Source organism: Sphaeramia orbicularis, chromosome 11 (genome assembly GCF_902148855.1).
Source record: "Sphaeramia orbicularis chromosome 11, fSphaOr1.1, whole genome shotgun sequence".
NCBI classification, from domain to species: domain Eukaryota; kingdom Metazoa; phylum Chordata; class Actinopteri; order Kurtiformes; family Apogonidae; genus Sphaeramia; species Sphaeramia orbicularis.
The window spans coordinates 2,681,101-2,698,100 of record NC_043967.1 but is presented as its reverse complement, the minus strand read 5'-3'; the positions used below and the strand labels follow the sequence as shown (position 1 = coordinate 2,698,100).

Below are 17,000 nucleotides of genomic sequence, written 5' to 3'. Positions count from 1 at the left end.
ATCTGATCTGGACCTGATCTGGAACCTGAACCAAGGTTCTAATAGTTTTGGATTTTTCATTATAGTTTAGTTTTATTTAGTTTTGACTTTTTTTTCTCTAATTCAGTTTGTTTTCATTCATTTTTGGAGCAGGTTTAATAGTTTTTGTTAGTTTTAGGGTTTTTTTTCTAAATGCTTAGTTTCAGTTTAGTTTTAGTATTAATTTTAGTTTAGTCGTCTCTTTTCTCTTCTTCTCTGTCGTCGTATTCAAATCAGTCCCAGACAGGACTCTGCTGCTTTCTCCCAACTATAGTCTCCATGTTTCCAGGTAGAGTGGGGACCAGAAGACGACTGGAAACCACAAGTGAACACAAGTGACGGACCCTGAAGTGTCGTATGGTGCCGCTAGCTAAAATTGCTAGAGTGAAATAAATCTATTTCATATCAATCCGACGTTGACAAAAACGAAAGCGAAGTTAATTTTATCCATAATTTTTATCTGTTTTAGTTAGTTTTGTAAACACTCAATACAGTTTCAGTTAGTTATCGTTTTTTTCTTTTAATTATAGTTTTTATTTATTTCAGTTAACAAAAATGTGTTTTCAATTCTAGTTTTCATCATTTCATTAGTTTTCGTTAACGATAACCTTGAGCTGAACTCATGTTCAGTCTGTGAATCCATGGATCCTCTACTCCAGAAATAATGTCTGTGAAGTGGGGACAGATTTACAGCAGTAGAGTCATGTTGGTGAATTCGTATTTGTGATGGAAAAAGAACAATCGTACAGTTGTGTGTTTGTAATTCTTGTCTAAACTTATTCATTCATATTCTGATAAAATACACACAATACAATTTATGTACGATTGAACTCATTCAAGAGTTTACACAGATTTATGTTTATGTTTTTTGCACAACTATATTTGTTTTTGCACAACTATAGGCTGTTATGCGCACATATATGTCTTATGCACATGAATATTTGGACAGCTTCCTTACCCCATAAGGAAGTAGGTAATGAATCATGTAAAATCAGACCGAACTAAAGAACACAAACTCCAGTCAGTCCTTTCCAGTCCGTCATTCCCCCAGTGAACTCAGGGGGGAGAAGGTCCCCTTGAAGCAGGCTGACTCATAATGCTTGTTCAGGTAACTCTTGAGTGCAAATGTCTTGTTACAGCGTTTACATTTGTAGTGCTTAAAGGCCGAGTGTGTCTGCATATGAGCGCGTAGGTTGGAGCGGTCGGCGAAGGCTTTCCCACAGTGTGTGCAGCCGAACGGTTTCTCCCCCGTGTGTGAGCGTTTGTGGCCTTGCAGCAGCCACGGTCGACTGAACGCTTTCCCGCAAACATCGCACTTGTGCTTGAGGTCGTGGGTCAGCAGATGCATGGCCATCGCAGGCATGGAAACATAGACTTTACCGCACGTGGGACATTTCTTGGCCATTTTACTGTCTATGCTCCTGTGCGTCTGTTTATGCCGGCTGAGGTTGGAGGATGTGGCGTAGGTTTTGCCACATTCGCTGCAGGTGTGTCTCTGGACGCTGCCTCTGGGGTTTTCTGTCGTTTTCCTTCTCGATCGCCCGTCCATGATGAAAAACGCATCCACGGTGTACCCTTCGCTGACGGCTGCGTCCCCGTTGATGTACCCTCCGGCCGACGATGAAATTTCGGACCGTGGGCTGTCGGGCTGATCTGAGTCACCGTGGATGTCGCCGGTGTAAGTGTCATCGATGTGGCTGTAAATGATGGAGGGATGCCCCGGAGACGCTACTTTGGAAATGACGGATGAGTCACTTCGCACCACATCACCATAAGGAGATGGACTCAGATAATCGTTGACGAAGCCTGGAGAGAAGAAACCCAAACAATCAGGTAACAGTGGGAGAAAGATACAACTGCAAAACAAGAGAGGCAAAGTACAGTTTAAGTCAAATAATGGATTAAATTAATAAAATGAATGAGACATGACTTTAGAACAGCCAGAGAGGAGGCTGTAAGGCATTATTAAAACCTTAAAAATCGATTCTAAAAAGAATATGAAGTCAACACAGAGAAGAACCGAAAGAAGAAGAACCAACCAAATGTATCAAATACTCGAGCGGCTCTTTTTAACCCATGAACACCCAGTGATGCTTTTGTGGCACTTCTCAAATGACTTTTTTCTCTATCTTAAACCTTTCTTGAGTGATTTATCACCATTTGCTCTAATATTATGCTCTGTATTTTGCATTTTAAGTGAAAATCAGGTATTTTCCTACATTTAATATAAGTGATTATGTAGATGTCCATTAAAACTCAGATTAAAGTTAAGGTTTATTATAATCAAAACAGAGAAAACTAAAGAAAATTATGTTTTTTTTTCTGCAAAATACATTGTAAACTAAACATAAAATAAGTGTGTCCATCCACTGTCATGCTGAATCAGTGTTGTAGAAGATGATGTTTCCACAGTAACTACAGAGCCTCTGAACATCCACATGGGTCATATCTGATGACCATGAAAAGATGAAGAACTGTATTTTACACCAATTATTGACATGGATTGATAGGATTAGTGGATCAACAAGTATTTACCATTTTATATCAGTGAATGATTTTGGTCGTTGGTGGATGTTTGGGTCTTTAAGGGTTAAAGCTGCTCTCTTTGTCTACATTTTGTGTAAAAGCATAATTTATAAATGGAAATATTTTGAAGTAATTTTACTTTTTTACAGTAGAACAAAGAGAACAAACAAAAACTTCATACAACACAAACATGTCTAACAAATAGTTAACTCCTTTTGTAAATGGTCCCAGTTCTTCCTCCTTCCTCATTAATGACAGTCTTGTAGTGTCACTGGAAAGGCCTCTGGTGAATGAACTCCTCCCCCTGGTGGATTATCTGTGTATTGCATGTATCTAATTGTACACATCAGGTTTTACGAGAAAAAAAATCCCTCTGATCATGTAGAGGGCTTCAAAACTCATGTATCAAATATGATACATCTGGCGTTATAGGGTTAACCTTTCTCAAGTGATGCATCATCATTTATTATAATATTATCCTCTGCATTTTGCCTTTTTTGGGCTGAAAACCACGTGTTTTCCTATATTTAATTTATTGATCATGTAGATGTTTAAAGCTCAGGTTAAAGTTGAGGGTTATTATATCAGAAATAGAGAAAACTAAAGAAAACGTGACTTTTTCAGTCAAATCTCTCATTAACCCTTCATTGGACAAGTGACTATTTTTGGTAATTTACAAATTACAAGTCAGTGACATCAACAGTTACAGTGAGGACAGTCAAGCAACAATCTCAGGTCAAATGTGGTCTACAAGGTCCACCTCTGCATGAACAGTGAGTGTAACTGCTCTGTTTAGTACCATGAAGTACCGAACAGAGCCTCTGAACGTCCAAATATGGTCATATCTGATGACCAGGAAAAGATGAACAACTGTATTTTACACCACTTACTTACATGTATTGGTAGGATTAGTGGATGAACAGGTATTAAACTGTTTAGATCAGTAGATGGTTTAGGTGCACAGTGGATGTTTGGGTCTTTAAGGGTTCGACCATTTTGACTGTTACACTGGTCATGTTTTTACTTTGCTCACAGAGGGACGTTTTTATTTTTCAGTGCAGGGTTCACACATGCTGTTCATCAGCTGCGCTTTTTCCAACAGATCTCCAGTTCCTGAAGCTGCTATTGATGTCAAACACAGCATCTCTGTTCAACATTGTGAGGATCTGATACTTTACTTTCAGGTTATTGACTGTGATTTAACCCGAAAGACCCAAACGTCCACCTTTAACCCTAAAGACCGAAACATCCACCTTTAACCCTTACAGACCCAACGTCCACCTTTAACCATAAAGACCCAACGTCCACCTTTAACCCTAAAGACCGAAACATCCACCTTTAACCCTAAAGACCGAAACATCCACCTTTAACCCTTACAGACCCAAACGTCCTCCTTTAACCCTAAAGACCGAAACATCCACCTTTAACCCTTACAGACCCAAACGTCCACCTTTAACCCTAAAGACCGAAACATCCACCTTTAACCCTAAAGACCGAAACATCCACCTTTAACCCTTACAGACCCAAACGTCCTCCTTTAACCCTAAAGACCGAAACATCCACCTTTAACCCTTACAGACCCAAACGTCCTCCTTTAACCCTTACAGACCCAACATCCACCTTTAACCCTTACAGACCCAACGTCCACCTTTAACACTAAAGACCGAAACGTCCACCTTTAACCCTTACAGACCCAACGTCCACCTTTAACCCTTACAGACCCAAACGTCCACCTTTAACTCTAAACACCCAAACATCCACCTTTAATTCTTACAGACCCAAACATCCACCTTTAACCCTTACAGACCCAACGTCCACCTTTAACCATAAAGACCCAAACGTCCACCTTTAACCCTTACAGACCCAACGTCCACCTTTAACCCTTACAGACCCAAACGTCCACCTTTAACCCTTACAGACCCAAACGTCCACCTTTAACTCTAAACACCCAAACATCCACCTTTAACCCTTACAGACCCAAACGTCCACCTTTAACTCTAAACACCCAAACATCCACCTTTAATTCTTACAGACCCAAACATCCACCTTTAACCCTTACAGACCCAACGTCCACCTTTAACCATAAAGACCCAAACGTCCACCTTTAACCCTTACAGACCCAACGTCCACCTTTAACCCTTACAGACCCAACGTCCACCTTTAACCCTTACAGACCCAACGTCCACCTTTAACCCTTACAGACCCAACGTCCACCTTTAACCCTTACAGACCCAAACGTCCACCTTTAACTCTAAACACCCAAACATCCACCTTTAATTCTTACAGACCCAAACATCCACCTTTAACCCTTACAGACCCAAACATCCACCTTTAACCCTTACAGACCCAAACATCCACCTTTAACCCTTACAGACCCAAACGTCCACCTTTAACCCTTACAGACCCAAACATCCACCTTTAACCCTTACAGACCCAAACATCCACCTTTAACCCTTACAGACCCAAACGTCCACCTTTAACCCTTACAGACCCAAACGTCCACCTTTAACCCTTACAGACCCAAACATCCACCTTTAACCCTTACAGACCCAAACGTCCACCTTTAACCCTTACAGACCCAAACATCCACCTTTAACCCTTAAAGATCCAAATGTCCACCTTCAACCTAAACCATCTACTGATCTAAACTGTTTAATACCTGTTGATCCTTTAATCCTATCAATCCATGTCAATAATTGGTGTAAAATACAGTTCTTCATCTTTTCATGGTCATCAGATGTGACCATATTTGGATGTTCAGAGGCTCTGTAGTTACCATGGAAACACTGTCATCTTCTACAACATCGATTCACCAGTAAAACCCATGGAGTTGGATCAGTGACAGTGGATGGACACACTTATTTCATCTTTAGTTTACAACATATTTTGCAGAAAAAACATAATTTTCTGTAGTTTTCTCTGTTTTGGATATAATAAACCTCAACTTTAATCTGAGTTTTAATGGACATCTACATAATCAGTTACATTAAATGTAGGAAAATACCTGATTTTCACTTAAAAATGCAAAATACAGAGCATAATATTAGAGTACATGGTGATAAATCACTCAAGAAAGGTTTAAAATAGAGAAAAAAAAAACCTTTGAGAAGTGCCACAAAAGTAGCAGTGGGTCTGTATGAGTTAAACATATTTTGAGCATTACCTTTCTACATTTTCTTCACTTTCTAAACACATTTACCTGTTCCTCTCAGCTTCCACACATATATTCACACAACTTCTATCAAATCTTGTATTTGTTGCCATGTTATGATTTCAGCTGCTTGATTATTTCTTTTATTGGCATCAACACTCAATAAGCAAACAGACACAAGGACACGCTGGTAGGTAAAACCCCACCGCCACGACTCAGGAGGATCTATAGCGATCAATACGTCTCCATTTCAATTAGCACTGGCTGAGCATTTACACACAGGCAGCAGAGGAGATACTGATACTGCTAATATGATTTTATAGTGCACTTCTGAGAAAGGCTCCGAACGGGTCGATAATGCACAAGGAGAAGAAGAGGCAAAGAGGAGAAAGAAAGAAAGAAAGAAGGAAAGGAAGGAAAGGAAGGAAAGGAAGGAAGAAAGAAAGAAAGAAAGAAAGGAAGGAAGAAAGAAAGACAGAAAGAAAGAAAGAAAGAAAGAAGAAAGAAAGAAAGAAAGAAAGAAAGAAAGAAAGAAAGAAAGAAAGAAAGAAAGAAAGAAAGAAAGAAAGAAGGAGGATGGAGTAGATGAAGCCGTATATTGGATGAATATTCATTTATTGTCACCGTGCAGAGGGAACATCACCATTTGAGTCCCACCGTCTTCTGTCATTAAGGCGTTTATTATTAAATCTTCTGTCTGCTTTGTGTCACCTGTGACCTCCATGAAGTTTAATCATAGTTTAATTAGACACATGCACCATATGATGAAGATACACTTATTTGCACATAAGTTTGAAGCATATTAACGGAATTATGACAGTTAAATATTTCAGCTTGTTGCAGAAAAATTCCACCAGAGGACAACATGTGAATAATCACAGTGTGTGTAGTTCTGGACTGAACTCACAACCAGAGGACAACATGTGAATAATCACAGTGTGTGTAGTTCTGGACTGAACTCACAACCAGAGGACAACATGTGAATAATCACAGTGTGTGTAGTTCTGGACTGAACTCACAACCAGAGGACAACATGTGAATAAGTTCCTCTGTGTTCAAATGAGGGACTGAGTCTGTGTTCTGACAACCTGAGCTGGACCAAGTGTTCATTTGGAACACTTTTATTCTCTGTCAACACCGACGTCAAACTCAGATCTTTAAATTCGGAGCTTTGATAATTCACTTATTTCCCAGAGGACTTCATATCAAATCTAGGTCTCAGGCAAAAAACAAAGAAAATCAATGAAAAATAAACAATGACAAATAAATATGTAAATATATTTCATGTTGGATTCCACAGTGTGAACCTCAGCATATCTGGTGCAGATTGTTCTTGTTTTGAACCATAAAACCTGTGTCCTCTGCCTCCATATGTTCACTCTGTATTAGTTTCCAGCTGACGGCTGCTCTATGACCTGATGAAACATTAAAGTAAATCCAAACATCTGCCTCTGATGAACTAATGCATACAAACCTAACACAGTTACAAAGAAAAGAAGCAGAAAAAGAGACAATTCTACATGGTACAGTTAAATTTCACAACTAAATCAGCAGATACTAAAGCACTGATGTTTTCTCTGGACATTTGTAGGTCAGTGAACGCACCATCAGTATGTGCGTGATGTTGTGAACTCAGCTGTTAAAGCACAAATGTGCCGACTGGACAGAAACACACTGGTGGGTGTACTGTATGTCTGTATGTATGTATTTATGTATGTATGTATGTACACTGTTAAAAAATTTTTTAAAAAAAACAGTGAAAAAAACAGTAATATTCCGGCAGCAGGGGTGCCAAAAAATACTGTAAAATAACAGAAAATAACCATCTCATAAAAATGCGGTAATTTTCCATAATAAAAAAATACAGTTTTTTGCCCTAACTTTACATGAGATTTTGCATATTTTTTTGACTTTTTAATGTTTAATAAAGAATATTTTCATGTATTAAAACAATCAAATTACCTGTACATATATATATATATATATATATATATATATATATATATATATATATATATATATATATATATATATATATATATATAATTTTCAGTGAGACTCAGTTGTCCAATCCACTGATAAAAACTGTATTTGGACAGTTTATCAGTGCTTATACATGTTATACATTCACAAAAATACATTTATTCAACATTTTTGTTGTGAAACCTCCTGTAATTACACAAGATATTTGTCAATTAACAAACAACTCTGGTTAAATTTACAGAACAAATACTTCTTTAACGGTTAATTGTCAGTAATTTTATCTTGTTTTATTTTTTTTATTTTTTTTTTTTTTACAGTATTAAACTTTAAATTAACAGTTTAATCTCATAAATAGAGAAGAAATATTTGTGAAATTATGATACATTTACAAATGTATTTAAACTGTATTTTTCTGTGGAAAAGAAAAAAAATTCATTTAAAAAATAGAAATTTAATGGTCATTCACAGTTACAGTTTTTTCGTGTTATTTTACATTTGACATGTAAAATCACAGTCTGTTTTTGTCATTTCATTGATATTTTCCTGTATCTTAAAAATACAGGAAAAATCTGTAAAATAAACAGTGAAATTCAGTTAAATTACAGATTTTTTACAGTGTATGTATGTATGTATATCTATCTCTCTCTCTCTCTCTCTCTCTCTCTAGCTTTGTGTGTGCTTGTGTGTGTGTGTGTGTGTGTGTGTGTGTGTGTGTGTGTGTGTGTGTGTGTGTGTGTGTGTGTGTGTGTGTGTGTGTGTGTGTGTGTGTGTGGAGGGGGGGGCACTGACCTTGGTTCAATGTGAAAACACCAGTTTGTTTCCAGTTTGACACGTTTGTGACACAGTTTTCCTTTTGTCCACAGGGAGGCAGAGACACTGTAAAACCACCTGACAACCGTTCAAAAACGTACATAAACTAACTTTGTCTATAACACCTTTACGTCTAAATGTTCTTTTACAGATGGAAACAAACATCCAGCTGTCACATGACCCAAACAGAGTTGTGTGTCCAGTCACATGACCGCTGGAACAGTTACTGTCCTTCTAGCTCTGCTGGTGTCCACCTGATGTTTCTGACCACTGTGGAACTTATCCTGTCTGAATGATACTGAATAAGTAGTTATTATTTTGCAGAAGTAACGAATTCCTTTTGGGACATTGATGTGACAGAGTGCAGATCAGTTTAAAAAAGGCTGAATGACACTATTTCAGTTTGTACCTTTAACAAATGTTTAAACCCAAAACGACTTCCTTAAAATCTAGGGACCATTTACTGTCACATTTTCTTTCTTTCTTTCTTTCTTTCTTTCTTTCTTTCTTTCTTTCTTTCTTTCATTGTCTGTTGTTTTTTGTTTGTCATGAAAAATATAAAAATTCACAGACGTACTTTCACTCAGTTTTGAACTCAAACATCATTAACCATAGAGAACTTACTTGAATATACTAGAATATATAAACTATGTGTTTGTACTCAGAAAATACTGGAAGGTTCTTGCATATCGAACACTGTACAGCTGAGTCTTGCAAATCTCAGTCTTACATAATCCTTCTCATATTTACATATGGATTGAATATTGTGAACTACTGAACCTTCATGAATCCATCCTCCTCTGCTGTTTTTGTGGAGGAAAACTATGCGCTCTTCTCTGACCTTTACCATATTTTGGAAGGATGTAATACACACTCATTAGATTTGATCTACTTAATGTGTTTCTCTGAAGCCCTGAGGCTGTTCACTAGGCTGTTATCATTTCCTTTCATCTCTCTGATGCGTGTCTGCATAATGCTGCATTAAAAGATTCAAGATGGTGTGGTAATCACTTCTGTAAGTAAAGGAACATCTCAGTGAATAGAATTTCAATGAGTGCCAGTGATATCCATTATGTGACCGGAGCGTGACCCTGTAAACCCTTTTTCCTCCTCCTTCTGAAACAGTCATGTCTGATGGTTTAAATCTGTGGATAAAAGTCCGTGGTGCTGCCTGGCAGGCAGGCTCTATGTGTGTGTGTGTGTGTGTGTGTGTGCGTGCGTGCGTGTGTGTGTGCTTGTACACGTGGGAGGTGACTAACCTTTGTCATGGTGATGGAATCGCAGACTCAGTTCCTCTCTTCGGCTGTGCTGGTATGAGCTCTCCAGCTCTGCGGCGGAAAAATCATCCAGTTTGACTTTCTTTACCAAGAAAGACCGAGGCATGATGGGACGGTAGTTGTGTTCTTACACATATACAACACTCACACACTTCTATGACACCCAACCTGACCTAAATCGTCTTGATGAATCACCCGTTTGATTTCAAATCACTGCTTTCCGCTGCTGAAGTTGCTTCCTTCCCATCAACTATCCTCGGACATTTAAAGGAGACATGACTTTAAAGAGTCAGACACACGCAACACTTTCCATCTACTTGTGCTTTTTTTTTTTTTTTTCTTCACGTTTTTGACTTTCTGTGTGGTTGATTGTTTGTCCTGAGAGAATTCTGGGGCTGCTGGCAGAACTGTGGAGCTCTGAAAGGTCCAAAAGAAATATTACTGTAAAGCCTTTCCCTAGGTTAGAGGTTCCTGTTTGGATGTTGCACATGCACGTGCAATATCCTGTAAAAAAAAAAAAAAAAAAAACAGTATCCTTCTGCGTTTAAGTTGGCTGTTTTTATTCCGATGCATCAAATCCGTATCCCGGTGGTGGTCTCCTGTACCGGACAGCTCCTGGAGCAGTGTCGGATTTCAGCACCGGACAGCGCCGCTCAGTTCAGCACCACCAGGAAAAGAACAGCGACCGAAGAACTGGAGACTGGACATGAACAGACATGGACGGAACAGGAGGTCCAGTCCAGTGGACAAACTGGGACAGGAACAGGAGGTCCAGTCCAGTGGACAAACTGGGACAGGAACAGGAGGTCCAGTCCAGTGGACACACGGACTGGGGACAGCAAAGTTTCAAAGGTAGCGGTCAAAGAAAGCCCAGTTTGGTTTAAATGGGTTTGAAAAGACAGCGGCTAATCCTGGAGAGCACATTTAAGCCACAGAACATCAGAGCTCCTTCAAAAAACCGATCCGAGACTCAGGAGGACTGGTGTGTCCTGGTTCAAACCCACTGTGGTTGTGTCCTCCGTGAGGTGGAGCTGTGTGGAGCTGCGGGGGTCTGTGAGGCACGAGATCAGCTGTTGCAGTTTTATACAGAGAGAGAGAGAGAGAGAGAGAGAGAGAGAGAGAGAGAGAGAGAGGGAGAGAGAGAGAGAGAGAGAGAGAGAGAGAGAGAGGTTAATTTATTGACGGAGGAAAAGGCGCATGTTGTTGGAGCAGCAGCGGTGATGGGAGTAGACCTGGGCTGTTGGAACCTTTGTGTTTATTACATAATGAACCAGTGAGGTTTAACAAAGGAGCCTCAGACATGACTCTGGAGCATCTAAACTATCAGCCTTTTATGGTCGCATTTTGAGCCGTTTCTGATCTGTCCGCCACTGTGTGATCATGTGACCTTGTACGTTGTTTGTCTGCGCTCGTGAAGCACTTTGTGATGTGATTGTATGAAAAGGCAGACATTAAAGCCTGCTTTTTAACTTTACTTCATTAGAGCTGTGACGAACAGTTAACAATTATTTATTTAACCCTTTCATGCATGAATTATGAGAACCTTAATCAAGTCTTTTTTTTTTTTTTTTTTTTCACTGTTTTTATTTCTTTATAGGTATGAAAAAGACAATATGATTGAAATTTTTTTTAGGAACCTATTTTTCATGGAGTTACAAAACTGTCCACACAGCTGGACACCATGTGTTTAATTTTTGAAGCAAAGAAACATGTATTTACTGACAAACTATGTAAAAACTATATTTCTTAAATGCAGCTAATCTGATGTTTTCTCACATTTTTAACATACTATAATAATAGTTATTACGCAGATAATATGCAACAAAAAAACAACTTATTGTTCAAAAAAAACTCTGTTAATTACAGTCTAATAACAATTAGCAACTGATTTACACCCAAAGATGTTTGTGCAGATCAGGTTTATCAAGAACAGCAAAGTTCCAGTAATGGTTTGAACTGCTGTGTATGGAATGATGCACAAGCGTCCACTGTGTTGGCTGATATGGAACTAAAACAACAAAACCTGTGAATATACAAGAGAACTGCTTTGAATAGCTGTCCACTGTAGTGACCACTATGCATGAAAGGGTTAAGCAACTATTTGGAAAATCCATAATCAGACATTTATTGAGCAATGATATCTTTGATAAGGCTACAATTAAAGAAATGTACATTCTTGTTTTATAGGTTTTATTTTACCTACAGGGGACCATATTATTCAGTCACTATAGCAGCACATGTAGAGACAAGAAAAACCTATGAATTTATGAAACTGCAGTTGTTTTGCTGTCTTAAATGTGGGGGCGGTTGTGGCTCAGTTGGTAGAGTGGTTCTTCCAATGACCAAAGGGTTAGGGGTTCAAATCCTGCCTCCAACTGTCCACATGTCAAAGTGTCCTTGGGCAAGACACTGAACTCTAAATGTCTCCCAGCAGGGCCTGGCACCGCCCTGCATGGCAGCAGCCGCCTACTGGTGTATGAATGTGTGTGTAAAAGGGTGAATGTGAGGCCATAACAAGATGGAACAGTGCTACTGACCATTTACCTGTTAAATGTAGGCCTAAGCACTGGCCATCCTAATGACACAATTAAATAAACCAGTTAATTTATTACTTATGTTAATCTGTAGGCTTTATGCCAAGAGAAAAGAAAAGAAAAGAAAAGAAAAGAAAAGAAAAGAAAAGAAAAGAACTGTGAATATTTGTGTTCTTGAGGGACTGACGACCATGAAACCTGCCACTGGAATCCACTGTTTTTCCACTGCAGTCAACCTGAGTTCCCTTTATCCAGACCAGTGCTCCTCCTGGACCAGTGCGGTTCCCTGTATGGGAACCAGTGGCACTTCACTGCTTGTATGTGTTCAGTTCAGCCTAAACTGATACCTTTAATGCTGCTGTGTGCAATTGTCGTGGCAGCCTGACATCCTAGACAACTCCATTCTGCTGCTTCTGCTTTACAATCAACATGTGGAAAACAAACTCTGGTACTGCCTCAGGAAGAGCCCTGATGTCCTCCATGGACAAACTAGACCATCACCATTCTGGCTCTTAGGATGATAGATAGATAGATAGATAGATAGATAGATAGATAGATAGATAGATAGATAGATAGATAGATAGATAGATAGATAGATAGATAGATAGATAGATAGATAGATAGATAGATAGATAGATAGATAGATAGATAGATAGATAGATAGATAGATAGATAGATAGATAGATAGATAGATAGATAGATAGATACTTGGTCAGTCTGTGAATCTGTGGCTCCTCTGCTTCTGTGAAGTGGGGACAGATTTACAACAGTACAGTCACGTTGGTGAATGTGTATTCATGATGGAGAAAGAACAATCGTACAGTTGGATTTCACTCATTCCAGAGTTTACATATATTTATTTTTTGCACAACTATAAACTAATATGCACACATTTCTATCTTGTGCACATGAATCTGTTGTCAGAGGATTGCACCTTTACCCTGCCTGGGTAAAACCTAACATTGCTGTATCACTAATGACGTGGTCCTGCCCTGCACCCGGTGTGTTTTCAGGTGAGTTTATGCACCAGTTCAGAGATGAGCAGGTCTGTGATGAACCTGGAGCAGACGGTGGTTATATTTAGCAGGTCAATGAATAACTGCAGAAACCTCCTTAGGATCAACTGAGACACCTTGTTCAGAGAATATGAAGCACTTTCTGTGTGAATATCACAAAAAGTGTGAGAGCGACTCCACATATGTTACAGCTGATCTGAAAATAACTGTTTCTTTTATGTGAATATTTACAGAAGATACATCAATCATATTTTGCACCTGAAGGGAAGTATTATCCTATATAAAAGTCTAGATTTATTTTTTGTAAATAGATAGAAAGATTGATACATAATTCATCCAGGAGGGAAATTCAAAAATTCCATCAGTTTTCAAAAATAAGTTATGAAATAAATGCAAATATAATACAGCAGTGAAAAGCAGAACTACCAGAGTTAAAAATCCTTCTGGCATGGGGCATGTGTTTGGTTTTCAGGATAAATATTTTTGCCTTGATGGTTTTTTTTTTTGAATGCAGATAGATCCAAATGGAGACAGAACAATGGGGGAGATCAACAGAGTGAGGGGATCTGACTGAATCTGGTTCAAGGTTCAAGGTTCCTTTATTTGTACCTGTGTGTAGATTTGTTTTTTGCAGACATAGGGATTGCTTTTGGAATTACAACAAAACATACATTCAACCTGTTCGGCAGGTACTTGATCGAGTGCCAAGACAATATAAAAAGTGCTCAGTGTTCCACCATTCAACAGTACAGCAGCATGGATAAGTAAAAGGATAAAATAAATAAATAAATAAGATCAAATAAATCAAAACAAGATGCAATAAAACACAATATAAACTTCAAGAAGATAAAAACAGTCTCTGGGATAAAAACCAGGATAAGAACATGAAATTAAAAAATTAGAAGTCACAATAATAATAAATAGAGCAAAGAAATAGGATAAATAACTAAGATAAGTGAATAAAGTGCAATATCACTATTTCTTCTTCAGCTCAGTGACGGCGACAGGAACACAGCTGTTTTTATAACGCTGTGTCCTGCACCTGGGACTAAAAACCTCCGTTCAGAGGAAAGGAACTGAAAAGCCAGATTAAAGTATGGCTAAGAAACAACCAAACATGTGAACACTAGTACTTTAAAGAGATATCTGAATGTTTATTTTAATCTCTGATGCGTAGTGTATTGTCCTTTAAGTAGTAAATGTTTATTTTAGTTCTTGACACGTACTATATTGTAGTGTATTGAACTGTACTGTTTTCCAGTGTATTGCACTGTCTTGCTCTATACTGCACTTATTACTCTGTTTTGTTTTGTTTTGTTTTGTTTTGTATTGCACAGATCTCTGTTATTTATTAAGTGGGGACTGCTGCTGAAAATTAGCATTGGCGCTAACTCCGGCATATTTACATGTTTATACTGAAATGGAATGCATAAATGTGTTCATTAATGTGCACTGTCCCGCTTAAATAAAGATACATACATACATGAAAGGAGCTGACATACCTGTACTCTGAGTGTCCTGCATCTGTCAGATCTACGACACTAACAGATACACCCATTCTGTTGACTCCATCCTGATGACGGTCCAAGTGTCTGCTCTTCAGTTCTTTTCCTACTAACCACAGAGAGCAGCTATACTGCTGAGCTCAGATAAATGTGTGTGTGTTAGTGTGTGTGCACAAGCTGTGGGGACATGTGGACACTGGAGACTCATTAGCATAATAATAGACCTGGATGCATGTGGACAGACAGGCGGTGTGTAAGCATGTGTGTTTGGATGAGTGTGTGAGTCCGGTCAGGAAGCGTCTGTCTGTTACACAACCAGTGAAATGATGGGGTTTTACATACAAATCAACTCAAATAGAAGGGTTTTATGTATAAAACAACACCCAGATGAAAGAGACGATGGAGGAGGAGAGAAAATTAAGGAAATAAAACACTTATGAAGGACAAACTGAAGGTGAAAGTGGCTTTTATTTGGGGAAACAGAAGCAGAACTCATCTGGTGTTATGGCTGACCCAGGTGACCCGGTCAGTGACTGTAACTAACCCAGTTTTTACTTTTACTTAAAGGTGCAGGGAACTTTTGTGACCAATTTTTCATCAGATCTGTCAAACCTCAGTCACATCCTCAGTATCATGAATCTGTTCGTCGGTCTGTCATTCCTCAGCTGAATCTCTTGCGTTACAGTGAACAGTTTCTTAGTTCCATCCACCAGAAACAAACCATGTGTTTACATTCAGAGCCGGGAGGGAACTCGGGCATCTTCGGAAGTTTGTCGTGATGTGGATTGTTGGAAACGGAGGCTCGCGCAGCCGCCTGACAGCAGCAGCAGCGCAACCATATGATATGATATGGATGAAACACACATGACATGGAAACGGCTGAAACGCAGAAACGGCTGGAGGAATATGCACAGAGGGAAGGGAGCTGCTGCCGTTTCCGCATCATGTCTTTACAGCTGCTGCTGTCAGGCGGCTGCGCGAGCCTCCGCTTCCCACAATGCACGTTGCGACAAAATTCCGAAGATGTTTGTAAACACATGGTTTGTTTCCAGTGGATGGTACTTCGAAATTGTTCACAGTAATGCAAGAGATTCAGGTGAGTAATCACAGAAAGACTTATGGATTCATGATACTCAGGATATGACTGAGGTTTGACAGATTTGATGAAAAACTCGTCACAAAAGTTCCCCGCACCTTTAACAAATGCCATCAAAATACAGACCACAAAACAAATCTGATCACTGTGGAGGTTTACATTTTATTCCATATTACATTTCATTTACTAAGAGGTCACACTGCATCAAGGATTTCAGAGAAAATACATTTCAGGAGGATGGAGGGATAAGACTAAGAATCTAAAGGCTCGAAAAATAAAACGAAATAAAATACCAGAGGTCTCTGACAATATTCACGTTGAGAAAGTTAACTTAGTGGAACATTCCATTTCATGTGGTACCATGTCAGTGGCACCATATAACTTTGAATGTTATTTTCTGTCCTTTCACTATAATGTGAACATACTTTAGTAAAGATAAGGTATGCTGTGGTCTCCTGTCTGTTTGACCCACTTTGGATTTATTTTAAAAATAGGTGTGTGTGACTCAAATGCATAACTGCATCTAGAAAACCCTTCTGGTCCATGTTCAGTGATGCATGACTCAAAACAGGCAGATCCATCATCTCCAAATGGATCCTTTATCCTGATAGTGTCTGCAAAACTAAGTCTGGAACTCTGTTGGATTCATAGGGACATGATCGACTCAGCTGGAAAGGAGTTCCATTAAAGCAGCAAATGCTTCTGATGTCATATCAGTACTTGGACTCTTGTATGTTTTGTCTGTCTTGTGTGTCATTTCCTGTTTTATTTTGTTAATCCTCCTCTTGTGTCATGTCTGGTGTCTTTGCTTCCTCTCCCTGATTGTTTCACCTGTGTTGATTACCTGTCTCCGCCCTGATTTGTTCCACCTGTGTCTCATTGTCTTCCCTCCCTTCTGTGTATATAAGCCCTGTGTTTTCCCCTGTCCTGTGCCAGTTTGTATTCCTTCCTTGTGTTGTGTATACTTACCAGCGTTTCTCTGAACCTGTTCGTCTGCCTGTCTGTTCGTTCCTGACCCGGTTTGTTCCCCGACTTCTGAGCCTGCCTGATCCCTGCCTGTACCTCTGCCTGATTCTGCCTCACT

At 39.1% G+C, this 17,000-nt stretch overlaps 1 protein-coding gene across 1 annotated transcript; it reads right to left on the bottom strand.

The window, feature by feature from the left end:
• Positions 1–915: 915 nt before the first annotated feature.
• Positions 916–10,469, bottom strand: LOC115427973 (transcriptional repressor scratch 1-like). Its single transcript, XM_030146734.1, has 2 exons — positions 9,748–10,469; positions 916–1,824 (listed from the first exon to the last, which is right to left on the bottom strand). Exons 1-2 carry the CDS (start codon positions 9,869–9,871, stop codon positions 1,058–1,060), a joined length of 891 nt encoding a protein of 296 aa, XP_030002594.1. The 5' UTR covers positions 9,872–10,469; the 3' UTR covers positions 916–1,057.
• Positions 10,470–17,000: the final 6,531 nt, after the last annotated feature.

Coding starts and splice junctions, on each gene's coding strand:
- LOC115427973 (XM_030146734.1), bottom strand. CDS start 9,871: ATGCCTCGGTCTTTCTTGGTAAAGAAAGTCAAACTGGATGATTTTTCC. Junction 1,825..9,747: donor ATTCCATCACCATGACAAAG/GTTAGTCACCTC, acceptor TCTTCTCTCCAG/GCTTCGTCAACGATTATCTG.